Below are 16,608 nucleotides of genomic sequence, written 5' to 3'. Positions count from 1 at the left end.
AGGTAACTCCTAGAGGTTCTGACTACACGTGATAGCAAAGGTGCCGAAGGTAGACATGTGTTGTGGTTATAGTTCTGTTCTATAATTGATTGGAAACTATAGAAGAATTGCGGTAAATCTCCCAAGCCCAATGAATAGTAAACAGAAATTTGGTTTTTCTAGTTTAGAGAGGTCCATCAAAAATGAAATTTTTGGTGACCACGACCTGTCAGAATCAGATGGGGATGATCATGTCTCATCATCTGATGATGATACCGATAGTTCTGAATCAAGTGACAACAAAGAACCATCTACACTAAACAATAAACAGGTAAGTAATCAATTGGGTGTATGTATGATGACGACCATGGGGGTGTATGTATGATGACGGCCACCTGTATGCATTATTATGACCAACTTAGAATACGGCTGTGTCGCAGGGGACCGTTAGCTCCCTGTTAGGTATGTAGGTGAGGACACGGGTTGTAGGTTAGGTTAGGGGTGAAAGTTTAGGTTAGTTAACGTTCATTTTTAATCAACACATGAGGAACTGCCTGCCGTTATACTAAGGCTCCCGACCATGTTCCATAACACCCCTATTTAAACCTTATCGCCAGGGTTACGGCATACCAAGGCGGGCGGTGTCCGGTGTCAGGATAGGTTAGGTTAGGTTGGGAAGTTTAGGTTACTTGACTTACTTACTTTAAGGGGTTTCATTGTATATTATTACATCTCAATGTATCCTAGTATTCCAACTACTTTTTCTTATAGGAAAAATTACGCTCCCTTCGAAAATAACACTCGTTCCCGTCGCAAATGAATAGTTACAGAAATATATATACATCTATATCCGCCGATAATGGGGGACCCCCAGTGGGAACTCGGGGTTTTGGGTGGGGAAAACATACTGGGGAAACGATATATAACCGTAATTCAGTCCTTTTCTTCTCTATACATTTCTTTCTGGTATTTATTATAACCGTAGGAAAAGACAAATCAGTATACCTGGATATATTTGGGAGGAGCCGTTTCAAAGGTTATTTCTTGTAGTAATACAGTAACCAGCGCTGCCAACGCCTGATGTAGATTAAATGTTAGAATTCCATACCTGATGTAGATCAAATGTTAGCGTTTCATGCTAACATTAGCACCCCATTTGTTCGTTTGTTCGTTCGCCCCACCTTCCGTCCTTCGCTTATATAACCCCCCTTCGCAGGAGTTTCTCTCCATTATTACTCTTTTTATTACCGTATTATTTTCTCATTTTATATTCCCATTCAATATAATTTATCATACATTCCATTTTACCTTCCTATATTGGGTTTATTTGTTTTGTTATTTCCTTTCCCATTAGTACGTACGTTCGTTTCATCAGTTTCCGATCTGCGCATATTCCCCCCCCCCCCCCCTGCGCAGGAGTTTCCACTCCCCCTTTTACTCTTTTTATTAGTGTTATTTTCTCATTTTTTATTCCCATTCAATATTATTTATCATTCATTCTATTTTACCTTCCTATATTGGTTTTATTTGTTGAGTTATTTCTTTATCCCTTCCCGGTTTCACATAAATACTTACCCTGGACTAGTTTTTTTATCCAGTTAATTCTCGGTATGATCTCCTCATTTTATATTCCCATTCTCTATTATTTACCGTTCATTCCATTTTATCTTCCTATATTGTTTGTATTTATTTTTGTTGGTTAGTTCCCTTTCTCTCCTCTGTGTCTTATAAAACTTTTCTTTCGTCTAGTTTCCGTATTTAGTTCATTCATGTTTTCACTTTTGTTCGTTGTTTTTCCCTTAACCAATCATCACTCTAGGTAGTAGGCCTATTCAGATATCTCCCTACCCCCCCCCCCCTTCCTTTATCTCTGTATGCGCTGTTTTCCGACCCATTGTTCCCCTGCCTTTCCCGTTTTAACCTTTGACCTAGTTACTCGTCCTTCGTTACTAGTGCGTTTTTTTTCCCGTATTTTGAGATGGAACATATTATAGAAACTTGTACCGGTTGCAGCATTCCGTATCTAAAAGCAGTGGCTCAATTCCATGGTGATTTTGTTGATAATTCAGGTTATGTTGACCATTTTCTTAAATCTCCCAATGTTATTCCTCAACGTTTAAACTGCCCCTAGTGTCGTACGCTTTTGTCTCTTCCTTCCGAGTCCAGCAAGTTTCGACGTTTCCTTCATAACAGTAAGTCATTCCTCAATAGTCATTATTCGTGTTTTGTGACCGGGGTACTTCTAGGCAAGGTTAGGTGGGTTTGTTAGGTTCTGTGGCCTTTCTGTACTTTTTATATATTTCGTACCACTTATATGGAGAAATTATTGAATATATCTGAGGAGATATTTACCAGTTCTAGCTCTAGTAATGCCATCGTGTCGTTGGTAGTTCTGTGTACCATTCGTCTCCGTTGGTAGTACTGTGTAAGTCATTCCCCCATTCTTATTATATGTGTTTTGTGACCGGGGTACTTCTAGGCAAGGTTAGGTGGGTTTGTTAGGTTCTGTGGCCTTTTGGTACTCTTTATTTATTGTGTAATAGTTTTATGGAAGTATTATTTAGTTTTCGTATGGAAAAATTTATTTCTACCTCTAGTATAGTCATCGTGCCGTTGGTAACACTGTGTACCATTCGTCATCGTTGGTAGTTCTGTCAACCATTGGTAACGTTGCTTATGTTATCGTCACCGACATCTGTTGTTTATATATTTTAACTCAGTATATATGTCCACAGTGTTAATATTTATATGGTTCATTTGTATTGTATTTCATTGTGTGATTTCGCACAGGAAATATATGATTTCCTATAGTAGATATCGTGATTTAACTGGTTTTCTCATTCATTTCATCCGTAATAACATCAACCAATTCGTCAACTTATAACTAACCGAATTGGTTGATCTGTTTGTTTGCGATTGAAATGGTCATCAAAATCGGTTAAATCTCGTTATTTGCTATAGGAAATCATATATTTCTTGTGCGTAGTCACTCGATGTAATAATATACAAAATTACCCTTTAAGGGCTACTTCTCTGGTCCTATACGGCAGGGAAACTCTACTCTCTATGGGACTTAAACAGTTATTTTTTCATGTTCATTACAAGGCATTCATTATTTCACACTGCATTTATTGTCAAATCCACACTATCGAAGCACTTGGAGAACATCTGCAAACAGTTTGAACTTCACTCCATGCCTTTGTAGTATTTTCGACAGACCAATAGTGTAGATACTGAACAAGATTGGCCCCAGTACATTACCCTGATGAACAGTATTATTATAGTTACTGACGGGGAAACCTCTCCTAGCAAAACCCTATAAAAAAATGCCCGTTTCCTTCGAAAAGGACACTTGTTGTTGTCGCAAGTGAATAATGTAATATAAATATATATATAAACATCTATCTATCTAAATATACACTTTATTTTTACCAATAGGATTACTTGTTCCCTTATAACCCCTCCTCATTTTTTCCCCACGTCATTCAAGTATTTTTTCCCACGACATTCAAGTATTCTACTTGACCTAACCCTTCTTATACCGTATGTACCCTTCCTTTTATATACCCTTCAGAGCTGATGACGACGCACTCCCTCGTTCTGCGTTGGCAGCCAGCAGAGAGAGAGCAAATTCCAAATACTGTATTGTTCTTGTTCAAGTTGCCTCTGCTGCCCCATCTCTGCCTTCAACGCCTGATCATAATGCTGGCAACGGCACTCTCCCTCGTTGTGATTTTGTTCAGCCGGCGGAGGAAGGGCAATGTCTGAAGTTTGTTCCTGCTCTCATGGTGAACACCTTTTCTGTACGCGGGTTTAGTCCTCCCCGTAGTCGTCTTTGCCACGCGGAATTAAGAGTGTTATAGACTTGTCCATGCCTTTCTGAAAACCCTCAGTGTAGCTTGTTGGAGCATGCAGAAGATGTTGCTTGCCCCCCTGCGAGTTTAACGCTTCCAGCCCCCGTCTGCCATTACTCCTAGCTGTCTCGTCTCATCTATTAGACTCGCCTCATCTAGTCCTGCTGTAACTTGCGGTTGCTCATCAATTTGCGATCACCTGTCAGCTTGCGATGGCTCGTCATACTGCGATTGCCCATCTGCTTGTAATCGCCCTTCAACTTGTGATCTGTCAGCTTGTGATCACCTATCAGCTCATGATCACCCACCAGCTCCCGACTGAGGTTCCAACATGCCACTGCAGGTCTGCTCGTGATTACTCATAGAATAGCGATCACTGTTCAGTGTCGCATCGCTGTCCAGCTCACAACATTCCCTTTCGAGGTAAAGTTGCCCTCTGCTTTTGACAAACGGCAATCTTCCCGCTTGCGGGTAGAATAGTCGACAACCAGCGACAAGTCTCGGAGGCCTTGACTCTTGGGATTGTCGTTACCGACTTTGTTCGACGGAGAACTTTTTTGGCAAGGATTGTAGAGCACTACCAGCTACGACCCTCACTGCAAGCGAGCGCATTGCTCTTTCCAGCTAAACTCCTCCTCTCTTTATCTTTCACAATAGCGTTTGACGATTGCTTTTCGAGTCTCCCAGTGAGTCTCCTCATCTAGACAACAAACTCTATACTCTTTGTCCAGAGAAAGAGCTTGCATTACCTCATCAATGCTAACACTCATGTTTGTGGTAGCACACAGTTGTGTGCTACTTCGATTTGCTCTTGACAACGGTAGTACAAAGAACTTCATCCTACAGTTTCTACGGATTGTGCTACTTTGGTAGCGCTTACCAGCAGTTGAGAGAGTTTAGCTTACACTCTCTTCTTGGAACCTAACCCAGCACTTGCCAACAGTAGGAGGGGTACAGCCCACTTGTCAGCCTTGGTGCTTAATACCTCACTCGCCACTCGGTAATTGTTGTTTTCATATCAGTACAGTGGGAACAGATTTCCGATGAATACTTCTTTTCAGAATTACTTCATATGAGGTTCAGTTCTCGGCACAACAACAAGAGTTCATGCAGGGCCCACACATGCTTCTGCAAAAGCTTCATCGGCTCATCAGTTCTCATCAGTGTTCTCTAATGTTTGACACTCTTGAACGTTCATCGGAGCACTACTACTAGTGTGTTGATGTGCCGTGGGCGTTTAGCGATCTGTCGCCTTCCGTTGTTACTGTCTTTAACCATTTTCTGGTCACTTGTTTTGGTATACCTTGCAAGTTAACTTTCGTATAATTGCATGCCAAGATCTACGTTAGTCACGCTTACGCACTCGCCCATACGCCACCGTACCTCCTCAGGAAGGTAGAACATAGGTCTACACAGCGATTGCCACAATAGAGGTTTTCCAATCACTTGCTCCTGCCATCTTCCCCGGGAATTAGGAACGAGACTCAATAAACATAATCCCTCAGGATTATTTTCTACTTCTCTCCATGAGATAGAGAAATCGTTGGATCGCTTACACGATTCCTTTGATTCACTCGCCCCGTCATGCCGGCATAGGACGAGTCTCATTAGACATAACTCCTCGGGATTATGTTTTTTCATCTCAAATTTTCTAGGGGACAGAGTCAGCTCATGCTCACAGTTACGAACTATAGAAAACTTAGATTCAAGGAATCCTCTCCTCTTTACACTTTGTCATCATGTCACCGTTGGCCGAGGTTCCCTAGGAACTTGTACAAAGCAATTTTGATCCTCCTTCCACAGGGTTCTCCTCCGGGAAGGTTGAATACGGCCAGAAGGACCGGCCGAGGCTGCACCCGCTAAGACGGTCAATTCCCCCTCTCGTCCACCAGTTGGAGGATGCCTGCATGGCAGCTGGCAGAGGTGGCTGCAGCTCTGGTTCAAACCCTGGGCAGTCTCTGTGATTCGTTCAGGGTTTCACCGTCCACTCCCTGGAAGACGTGACCCACAGGAACACGGAGACGTTCTCCATTGGCCCTGTGGTGGCTGCACAATACTGTAAGTGGTTTAAATACCTCGGTCCTCTTGATGGACGAGTAGCAGATGGTTGAGGGCAAAGGTTACCTGTGATTAATCTGGGATGAATGTGTAAGAATGGTGGGCTCTTTCATCTTCCTCTTCCTAGGGAAACAGCACCCACAGTCCTCTGTAAGCTGGCCTCACCTATCTGCAGGTAAAACCATTTTCCTTGTGGATCTAGTATAGAAATACAGTAATACTTGTAACGTCCTCATACCCATAGCGAGATGGGATTGTGTAATGTCTATGGTACTGTGCATTCTAAGATTCCTGTCTCTGAGAACTCTTACTTAGATCAGTCACATTGCTAGTATCACACACACACAATTTGCGTAGGCTGCTGGCCGTGCGTTGCACAGATTTAGCGAGGTGGAAGGGTTTCTGCCAGTCACATGCAGAGCACGTACGTTGTAAACCCTGAGTCAAATACCAAAGCCAGTTGGTTCGAACTTCCACCCTCCTAAGGGGTAAGTCATCCCAATAAATAGCGTATGGTTTGTATTCAATGTCGGAACAAATGACAAATTTTAAAGTACAGTAATGTTTTTTTCCTAATGATACACACCTGTAGCTATTTATGCAGATTGACCCGCCATCACCTGTCCCCCCAAGAAGTCCAGGTGTTTGAGTGAGGAGGGTAGCTGGTTATCCCCAACCCCCTAACAAGCGGATGAGTGGTTATGCCTCGCTAAAAGTCTTATGGCTCGTCTTCCAGCATTGCCAAAGGTATATCCCTATAAATAGCTACAGGTTTGTATCGTTAGGAAAAATACAAAGTAATTTTAAATTTGTCATATTACTTTTAAATTTTCCCTATTATTTTTAAATTTATTTTGTGAAATAAAGATAGAAATACTGTAAGGTCGATAAAAATATTGTGTTGGATCTTCAGGTGGTAATTATGATGATTAATTTTTTGTACCTACTTTTGTTTATACTCTGTCTCCTGCCTTGAGAATTTATCTTTATGAATAAATCTTATGCACCAGATTCAGTTTCATTGGTCTCTTGCCTTGAGAATTTAGCTTTATGAATAAATCTTATTTACCTGATTTTCAGTTTCATTGGTGTAGTACCCAATTTTCTAGTATGGCCTAGTTGGTAGCTAATTATTGAGGAAGCAGGTACATTATAAGATGATACCTTAATTATTTTTGTTGTTTAAAGTTTTGTCATTATAAAAGATCTATTATTTCAGATCCTTCATGGTATTGTTTCTTCCCCATCGGACTTTAAACGAGTGACAGATCCTGGACATCTGACACACAGTAATTTGTCTGAGGAAGATAATGAATATTATATCTTCAGATTTCCTCCTGGATTTGTAAGTTTACTTTGATTTTACTCTTATCTATCATTATTATATACAGTATTTTATTTTTTCATGAGTATATGAGGACTAACATTTGTTTTCTTCTTATTGTGTAGGTACTGGAATTGTTTTCTCCATTTGTTTGAATAGGATTATACATAAATTCCAATGGTAATTGTTGCTTAAGACTTTGCAGACCCAGGCTATAGTTTTTATTGTACTGTACTGTTATGCAATGTAGATGTATCTTATTACAATATGCAAGGTAATGCTATGAAAGGATATCTGTTTTGAAAAGAAATTAACAGGAAGAAGTTAATAATTTTTTAATTACACTTTTTTTGACACAAGTACAAAGTATGATCCTTCAATAGGAGTATGACTTCAGTGAAGCTGAAATGGCCATTAAAAAATCCAGTAGTGCCTAAAGATATGAAATTAATTGGTACAGTAGTGGTTTTCGTTTCATGAAAACACCACATGAACGTTTATAACAATGATAGAAATTTTCTAAACAATGGAATACAACCATTTTATGAATAGAACTTGCCTGGCAGTTATATATATATATAGCTATAGTCTCTGACTTTCGGCAGAATTTTAAAAAAATCGCGGCAACCGCCTTGTGGTGGTTGTGCGGTTAGGTGGTTAACAACCCTTACAGGGTGGTACTTGGAATTATTCCCCTTTTCTGTTCTTCAGATCATCTCTGCCGGCCAGATCGACAACACGTTGGTCCGTCATTAGAGTTTTTTCTTTCGCTTTCCCTATGTCGCTGTACCAGTCTGCTATGTGGTGAAGTACATTGATTTGGGGATTTGGCAGTCGTGTTTTGTTTCTTCTGTGTTTTTTGCTTTTGATTATTACGAGTGATAAGCTTCATTTTCGTGTGTGTGCGAATGAGGAATGCAAGGTGAGGTTGCCGAAAATGTCGGTAGACCCTCACACCATGTGTTTGGGTTGTAGGGGTTTTGAGTGTGCACTTAATAAGAGGTGCGAAGAATGTAACGTTTTGAATGAGAAGAATTGGTTGGCTATGAAGCGCTATGTGCGTAAACTAGAGCTCGATAGAGTTAGGAGAGCTTCTAGGTCTAAATCTAAGTCTGTTAGCAAGCTTAGTGTTGTTTTATCCTTTGAACCTGTAATTAATTCCTCTTTGGAAGTTGATCCTTCCGCTTAGGTAGTAACTCCTGCCCCTTCTACAGGATCCGTATCTGCGGATGACCCTCGGTACGCCAGGATGGCTGCCGAGTTGAAGGCCATTAAAGATCAACTTGCGGCTTTTAAAGGTAAGCCTAGTGAAAGTGAGATTAGGGCTTGTGAAAGTGCAGTGGAGGTGGCGACTGACCGAACCTGTGATTACCCTAAGTCTAGACCTCTACCAAGCTCCCAGGACCAAGGAAGAAGGTACGTCGACAACCGAAAGGGGGTGAGAGGTACGTACCCTCTGTCAATCATTGCCTCAGGCAGTCCTGTTGCCAATTCCCAGGCTGCTCTTGACCGCCACGGAAAAGGTGTGTCGAACGTGATGGTTTCTTCCCCGAATCCCTCTCCCAGATGCAAATGGAAGTTTGAGGCGTCAAGACCAACGAAGAGGAGGTGGAACCGTGATGAACAGTCTCGTTCTCACTCTCCCGGTTCTAGTAGCTATGAACCTTGTCCTTCAGAGGACGATTTGGATTCCGTGCCTGTGAAGAGGACGAAATCTAGGTCTGGAAGTTGAGATAGAGCTGAAGATCCTTCTCCTTCCACCAGTATTATTCGACAGCCTTCTCCTTCGGAACCGCAAGATCCAGCAGAAGTCGCTAAGTTTTTCATGTCAGTCATGCAGGAACAACTTTTTTCGTTAGTTCAAGCGTTTAGCCACCCTCATGCCCAGTCTGATAGACGTATACAGTAGACGACTCGTTGCCCTTCTAGAAGTCAGCTTCAAAGAGGGAACGGAGTTCCTCTCCTAAGGAACCCTTGCGCGCTTCTTCGAAGACACGACACCGCACTGCTTCCTCTTCTGCTTGGCGAGGACGATTCTGCCTCTTGCTCTCGGCGCCAGGACGATGCCGCCTCTCTCTCTCTCGACGCCAAGACGATGCTAGCATGCTTCTCCAGGACGAAGCTTCCTCTCGTCGCCAGGACGATTTCAGCCCTCTCTCTCGACACCAGGACGCTTCCGCCTCTCGTTCTCGACGACAGGACGACTCTGCCTCTCGCTCTCGGCACCAGGACGATCCCAGCTTGCTTCTTCAGGACGATACTGCTTCTCGCTGCCAGGACGATAGCAGCTCTCGACGTAAGGACGCCTCCTCCTCTCACCGTCAGGATGCCTCCTCCTCTCACCGCCAGGACGCCTCCTCCTCTCACCGCCAGGACGCCGCCTCCTCTCACTGCCAGGACTCTTCCTCCTACCGTGTCAAGGACTCTTCTATCGCTCAGCGCCAGGATGCTTCCTCTTCCCGGCGCCAGGACAACACCTACGCTCGGCGCCAGGACGGAAGCGGTTCTCGGGGTCAGGCTGCTTGCAACCCTCTCCTTCAGGACGAATCCTACGATTTTCCTTTGTCAGATTCTTGGGAGCCTTCTTCTCGAATGAAGGATGTCGTAGAGGTGGATCAGGATCTCAAGGATGTCTCAGATGACGAAGACAGAACTGCTGACGCTGCTGGCGACTACTGTACAAGGTTCTCTCTCGCTCCCTCCTTGAACTGTATGGGGAGGAGTTCCAACCTTCTGCTCCGCGTTCTCCCCAATCTCAATTTAGCAGGAAGAAGGCCAAGAAACAGTCGGCCTTCATCAAGATGAAACTTTCTATTTCTGCAAAGAAAGCTCTCACGAAAATTGATGATTGGATGAAAGAACGGAGGCAAGCGGTTAAGACTTCCTTCTCTTTTCCACCAGCTCGTCTTGCTTCGAATGTTGGCATGTGGTATGAGACTAGGGAACCTCTGAATCTGGGAGTGCCTGCCTCCTCCCAGGGTGATTTCTCTGGCATCATGGACTCTGCCAGAAGGCATGCTCTCAACTCGGCCAAAGTTATGTGGTCGATGTCGGAACTGGATCACCTTGTCAAAGGGATTTTTAGAGCCTTTGAGGTTTTTAGCTTTTTGGACTGGTCTCTAGGGACTCTGGCCAGGAAGACTGAGCAAATGGAAGGAACACGAGACCTAACGAGTATTATGTCCTGTATGGACAAGGCTTTTAGGGATGGGGCTTCGCTGTTTTCAGCAGGAATCTTGAAGAGGGCCCTGCTTTGCTCCTTTGCTTCGAGATCTGTGACTGTTGCACAGAAGTCTGAGCTACTTTACGCCCCCCCCCCCCCCCCCCTGTCGCAACATCTTTTTCCTGAGGCCCTTGTGAGAGACGTTACGCTTTCTCTTGCACAAAAAGCCATCCTAGACCTCTTATCGCGCTCAGCTCGTAAGCCCTTGACTGTCGCTCCTTCCACTTCGAAGCGGGAGGAAAGGAAATTCCTGCAGCCCTTTCGAGGCAGGGCTCCTTCAAGACCTGACTTTAGAGGAAGAAGGCAAGAGTCAGGAGCAAGGACGAACAGAGGTTCGTTCAGAGCTCGCTCCAAGAAATAAAGTACAAGTCCTCCAGACAACAATAGGGGCAAGACTGTCACGTTTTTGGCAGTCTTGGAAGAGAAGAGGGGCGGACACCTGGTCCCTCTCAGTCATCAAGGAAGGATACAAGATCCCCCTTCTGAAGAAGCCTCCTCTCTCAGAGACTCCTCTAGCCTTAGTAGCACAGTACACAGAACCGGGGAAACGGAAGGCTCTTCTGGATCCGGTCGACCAGATGCTAGACAAGGGAGCGATAGAACCGGTTCTGGATCTATCCTCCCCAGGCTTTTACAATCGCCAGTTTCTGGTACCCAAGAACTCGGGTGGATGGAGACCCGTCCTGGATGTCAGCTCTCTGAACGTCTTCGTGGAGAAGACGAAGTTCTCCATGGAGACGACCCAGTCTGTGCTTGCATCAGTACGTCCAGGGGACTGGATGGTGTCTCTCGATTTGCAAGACATGTATTTTCATGTCCCCATCCATCCGGCTTCGAGGAAGTACCTGAGTGAGATTTGTGATCCAGGGCAAGTGCTTTCAGTTCAGGGCGCTTTGCTTCGGTCTCAGCACGGATCCTCAAGTCTTCACCAGGATAATGGCGAATATGGCAGGCTGGCTGCATCAAGAGGGGATAAGGGTATCTTTTTATCTGGACAATTGGCTAATACGTTCACGATCGAAGGAAAAATGTCTGGAGGACCTACGAAAGACTTTTATGATGGCTCAAGAACTGGGCCTGGTCATCAACAGGGAGAAATATCAGACTGAGCCAAATCAGACTACTGTATTCTGTATTTGGGGATAGTTCTGAATTCAGTTCTTTTTCAGGCTTCTCCCTCTCAGGAAAGACAGACCAAGTGCCTCGAGAAGGTCCGAAGATTCCTGGACAAGAAGAGGTGCTCAGCGAAGGAGTGGATGAGTTTGCTGGGAACTCTCTCCTCACTCGAACAGTTTGTCTCGCTAGGGAGACTCCATCTAAGGCCTCTACAGCACTTTCTGTCAAAGGTGTGGAACAGGAAGACTCCTTTTCCTTCCCTATTCCAGCAGAGGTCAAGGATCATCTGATATGGTGGCTAGATCCAGCTTTGTTAGGGGAAGGGATCTCCCTGTACAAGAAAAACCCAGATAGTGTTGTTTTCAGACGCGTCAGAGTCAGGTTGCGGAGAAACACTAGGAAGCAAGGAGGTCTCAGGCTCTTGGGAAGAAGGTCAGTTGGGATGGCACATCAACAACAAGGAGTCGATGGCCATTCTTCTAGGGCTAAAGGCCTTCAAAGACTCGGTGTCAGGGAAGATTGTGGAGGTCAATTCAGACAACACCACAGCTCTAGCGTACATCAGGAAGCAAGGGGGGACTCACTCTCTGTCTCTGTTCGAAACAGCAAGGGAGCTCCTTCTTTGGTCGAAGGAGAACAAGGTAGATCTGCTGACGAGATTTGTACAGGGACAGAGGAATGTGAGGGCAGACATGCTCAGCAGGAGAGTGCAGGTTCTTCCCACAGAATGGACCTTCAACCAACAGGTCTGTCAGAGTCTCTGGAGGCTGTGGGGGAGACCCTTAATAGATCTTTTCACCTCCAACCTGAACAAGAGGATCCCCAACTATTGCTCCCTAGTTCCGGACAAGGAGGCATTAGCGGTGGACGCCTTTTTAATGGATTGGACGGGGATAGACACATATGCCTTTCCCCCGTTCAAGATCATCAATCTGGTCGTCAGGAAGTTCGCCCTTCTCGATTCGTGACAAATGATCCTAGTAGCTCCATTCTGGCAACGAGAGAATGGTTTACGGTAGACATGTTGATGGACTTCTCAAGAAGCCTTCCTGCAAGTCCAAAGCTGCTCAAACAACCCCACTTCGAGAGGTATCATCAAAACCCATTCGCTCTCAAACTGACTGCCTTCAGACTATCGAGAAGCTTGTCAGAGCGAGAGGATTTTCGGCGCAAGCTGCGAAAGCTATCGCTAGAGCGAGGAGGGTCTCTTCACAGAGAGTCTACCAATCCAAGTGGGAGACTTTTAGAGCTTGGTGTAGGCAGCACAAGGTTTCCTCATCCACTACCTCTGTGAGCCAGATTGCGGATTTTTTATTATACCTCAGACAGGATGCTAAGCTGGCAGTGTCCACAATCAAAGGTTACAGAAGCATGCTCTCTACTGTCTGTCGGCATAGAGGCTTAGATTTGTCTCAGAATAAGGACTTGCAAGACCTCGTGAAGTCTTTTGAGACAACCAAACAGGTTCAGTTAAAGCCCCCTTCTTGGAACCTGGATGTGGTTCTGAAGTTTCTTTGCACCAAGAGATTCGAACCCATCTCCCAAGCTTCTCTTAGAGAGGTAATGAAGAAAATCCTCTTCCTAATGGCCCTAGCACAGCTAAAAGGGTCAGTGAGGTCCTTGCGATTGAAAAACAAGTAAGCTTCAATCAGAATGGAGCGGTTTGTGCCTTAAGAATGGATTTCCTCGCCAAGAACGAGAACCCTTCAAAGCCCTGGCCAAGGACTTTTGAGGTCCCTACCCTCACTAATCTAGTTGGTCAAGAGCAAGAGAGCCTCCTCTGTCCAGTTAGAGCCCTTAAAGCTTACTTTTTTCAATATTAATCTTACTCGATGATCATGTAGCTGTCAACTCTGTTGCCCGACAGAAATCTACGGTCGGGATACGCCAGCGATCGCTATACAGGTGGGGGTGTACACAACAGCGCCATCTGTGAGCAGGTACTCAAGTACTTCTTGTCAACAAGAACTCAATTTTTCCTCTGTCGTGCCACCGGCTAGACCTACTTGGATACGCTGTTGATTCTGGAGTTATTGTTCACGATTTGGTGATGTATTTGCTCTAGAGTTTAGCCTTCGCTATTCAGGAAGCTTTTTCATTAGCTTAGCAAGCTTTTGGAATTAATTTGATTTAATTATGGTGACGAAGAGAGTATGAACTCTCTTTCACTTTTAAATGGCCGACCCTTCCCTTAGACGGAAGTGTTGGTGTCGAAGAGAGTATAGACTCTCTTTCTTAATTTTGCTTAACAAAGTTATAGGTTTATTTTATATCTCTCCGCCTTTTATAGGCCTCTTCGATTAACTTCCTTTTATTATAAACTTATAAAATTAATTTTTATGTTTGTTTATATGCGACCTTTCCTAATAGTAGGCGGTCATTACTTGGAACCGAAGTTAATTAACATTGAGCCCGTCATATCGTTTTTCCTGTTAAGATTTTATGCTATTTTAATTTTAATGTTTTTGAAAGAATTTCTTTGATAGTCTCGTACTGTTTTCAAAGTTGAACTAACGTTTTGTTTTGTCTCCGCAGTTGTTGACGTTCAGAACGTTCAACTTGCGCTCTATCGTTACGATAGAGAGAGAGTATTCACGGTTTCACGTTGCAGTAAGAGTAAACCGATTCTAGCGTTTTGTTCATTCTTTCTTAGCTTAAATGGTTTTAATTCTAATAAAGGAACTTTTTATTTGGGAAATCTTTCAGTTTTTTTCCTTTAACAAATAATATGTTTTAACGATATATATAATTGGGCTCATCTCTCAGGTTCTAAGTCAAGAGAGAGAGAGAGAGAGAGAGGAGGATAAACGTTTCGTTCAAGCGGGTAACGTTGTTATCGTTTTTGCTCTTCTCCCTAGTCTCTTTAGGGGAAGAAGGTAAAACGTTTCTAGAGTTTTATTCTTGTTCCCAGACTTTATGCGGTGAGAGATTTTAAACGTAGTTTATTTGATCTAGTGTTTAGTCTCTTTTCCAGCCACTGAATTCTTTATCTTTCATTATGTTTTTTCTGTTACATTGTAATACTGTTTTCGCAATTACTAACTTTTAATGAAGGATAGGATTGCGTGTTTCAGGTACAAACCACTTAAAGTTTCGAGTTCAGTGAAATAAGTGCAAACAGAAAATCAAAAGTGATAAAGTGATAAGCGCAAAGTGTTACAGTGTTGCGTTCGAGGGTTCGTCTGTTCGTGCCAGTTGTTCGCCTAGTCTGGGACCTCTTACAAGCTCCCAAGCCCAGGGGAGAAGTAATGTCGAAGGACTTATGGGTTCATCAGGCCTTGATCGACGAACAGACGTTTCCCTCCGTGGTTTCGGGTGTATCTACACACGTTGCCGACGTGATCACCCCACCCACACAAAGACGAGAGAGCCCATTTATTCCTCGTCTGCGGAAGAGGTTTCTCGCAGAAACCATGGACCAAATCTTGCAGCTTTTAAGTGCAAGTCGGTCCCTTCCGCGCAAGTCCAACGGCCTAGGTGTAGCCACTGGGTCAGTTCGGACTTGCTGCAGTACGACAACTGCACACCTCCCAGAGAGGCAAGGTGGTACCGCAACAGGCAGTAACTCCGTCTGTTGCCGCACCAGCTGTTTTAGACCCTCAGTCACAACGGACAGTAGCTCCGTTTGTTGTTGTCTTTCATAGACCCTAGTGGTCCATGCTGCAGACTATACAGTCTCAGCTTGCTCCTTCATACAGGAGTATCATGCTGGAAGGTTGACAATGCAGCCTGTTAACCTACAACCCGCCGAGGTTGTGCGCTCAGCAGATACTGCGGCTGCCTGCTCCCACCCTCCACCTGTGAGAGCTCCACCTCCGATGCGCAGTCCACCCTGCCAGACGCATGTTCTTGCTGCGCCTCCTGCTTTCATGCGTGAGCTGCCGCATCGGGAGTTACCGGGTTCCAGCACTATGCGGCAACCTCCTCAACCCATGAGGCAGGAGCCTCATGCTATGCGGCATCCTCCTCAACCCATGAGGCAGGAGCCTCATGCTATGCGGCAACCTCCTCAACCCATGAGGCAGGAGCCTCATGCTATGCGGCAGGAGCCTCATGCTATGCGGCATCCTCCTCAACCCATGAGGCAGGAACCTCATGCTATGCGGCATCCTCCTCAACCCATGAGGCAGGAGCCTCATGCTATGCGGCATCCTCCTCAACCCATGAGGCAGGAGCCTCATGCTATGCGGCAACCTCCTCAACCCATGAGGCAGGAGCCTCATGCTAATGAGCCTCATCCCATGCAGCATGAGCCTCATCCCATGCAGCATAAGCCGCATGCCATGCAACATGCTCTGCATACCTTACAGCATGCTCTACATATAGCATGCTCTGCATACCTTACAGCATGCTCTGCATACCTTACAGCATGCTCTGCATACCTTACAGCATGCTCTGCATACCTTACAGCATGCTCTGCATACCTTACAGCATGCTCTGCATACAGCATCCTCTGCATACCTTACAGCATGCTCTGCATACCTTACAGCATGCTCTGCATACCTTACAGCATGCTCTGCATTCCTTACAGCATGCTCTGCATACCTTACAACATGCTCTGCATTCCTTACAGCATGCTCTGCATACAGCATGCTCTGCATACCTTACAGCATGCTCTGCATACCTTACAGCATGCTCTGCATACCTTACAGCATGCTCTGCATACCTTACCGCATGCTCCTCAATCACACATCTTTGGTTGTTGCCAACTCACAAGACTGTCAAGCAGTTTCATAACGTTGCCTTCTGGTCTGCTGCTTTTGCACCAGTGAAACCCTCACTGAGAGAACTTAGCTTTTCTCGGATATGGTTCCTGTAGATGAGAAAGTGCTATTCTCCCTCCTTCTGATATTCCCTTGAGGACTCTGTCATTTCGAGAGGAGCCTTAAGCTGCTTAGCCTCCTATGGACTTTTATTTAAGCATAACATGCTTCCAGGGAGGGTAATGGTTCCGCTTCAGTCGCTAACCCCGTCTGTTGCCACACCTGCTCCCATAGACCTTGAGCTTTGTTGCAAGACATGCAGTCCAAGCTTAGTCCTTGTTAGAGGATTTT

General features: G+C 44.7%; 1 protein-coding gene across 1 annotated transcript in view; it reads left to right on the top strand.

The window, feature by feature from the left end:
- The window catches only part of LOC137642614 (uncharacterized), a 51,192-nt gene continuing 34,584 nt past the window's right edge, over positions 1-16,608 (top strand). The window contains exons 1-2 of the mRNA XM_068375321.1: positions 1-310; positions 7,111-7,236. Of these exons, the coding sequence (XP_068231422.1) occupies positions 131-310; positions 7,111-7,236 (306 nt within the window). The 5' untranslated portion in view covers positions 1-130. The remainder of the gene's footprint in view (positions 311-7,110; positions 7,237-16,608) is intronic.

Source organism: Palaemon carinicauda, chromosome 6 (assembly GCF_036898095.1).
Source record: "Palaemon carinicauda isolate YSFRI2023 chromosome 6, ASM3689809v2, whole genome shotgun sequence".
Lineage (NCBI taxonomy): Eukaryota > Metazoa > Arthropoda > Malacostraca > Decapoda > Palaemonidae > Palaemon > Palaemon carinicauda.
The sequence above is the reverse complement of the archived record's forward strand: the minus strand, read 5'-3'. Positions and strand labels throughout refer to the sequence as shown.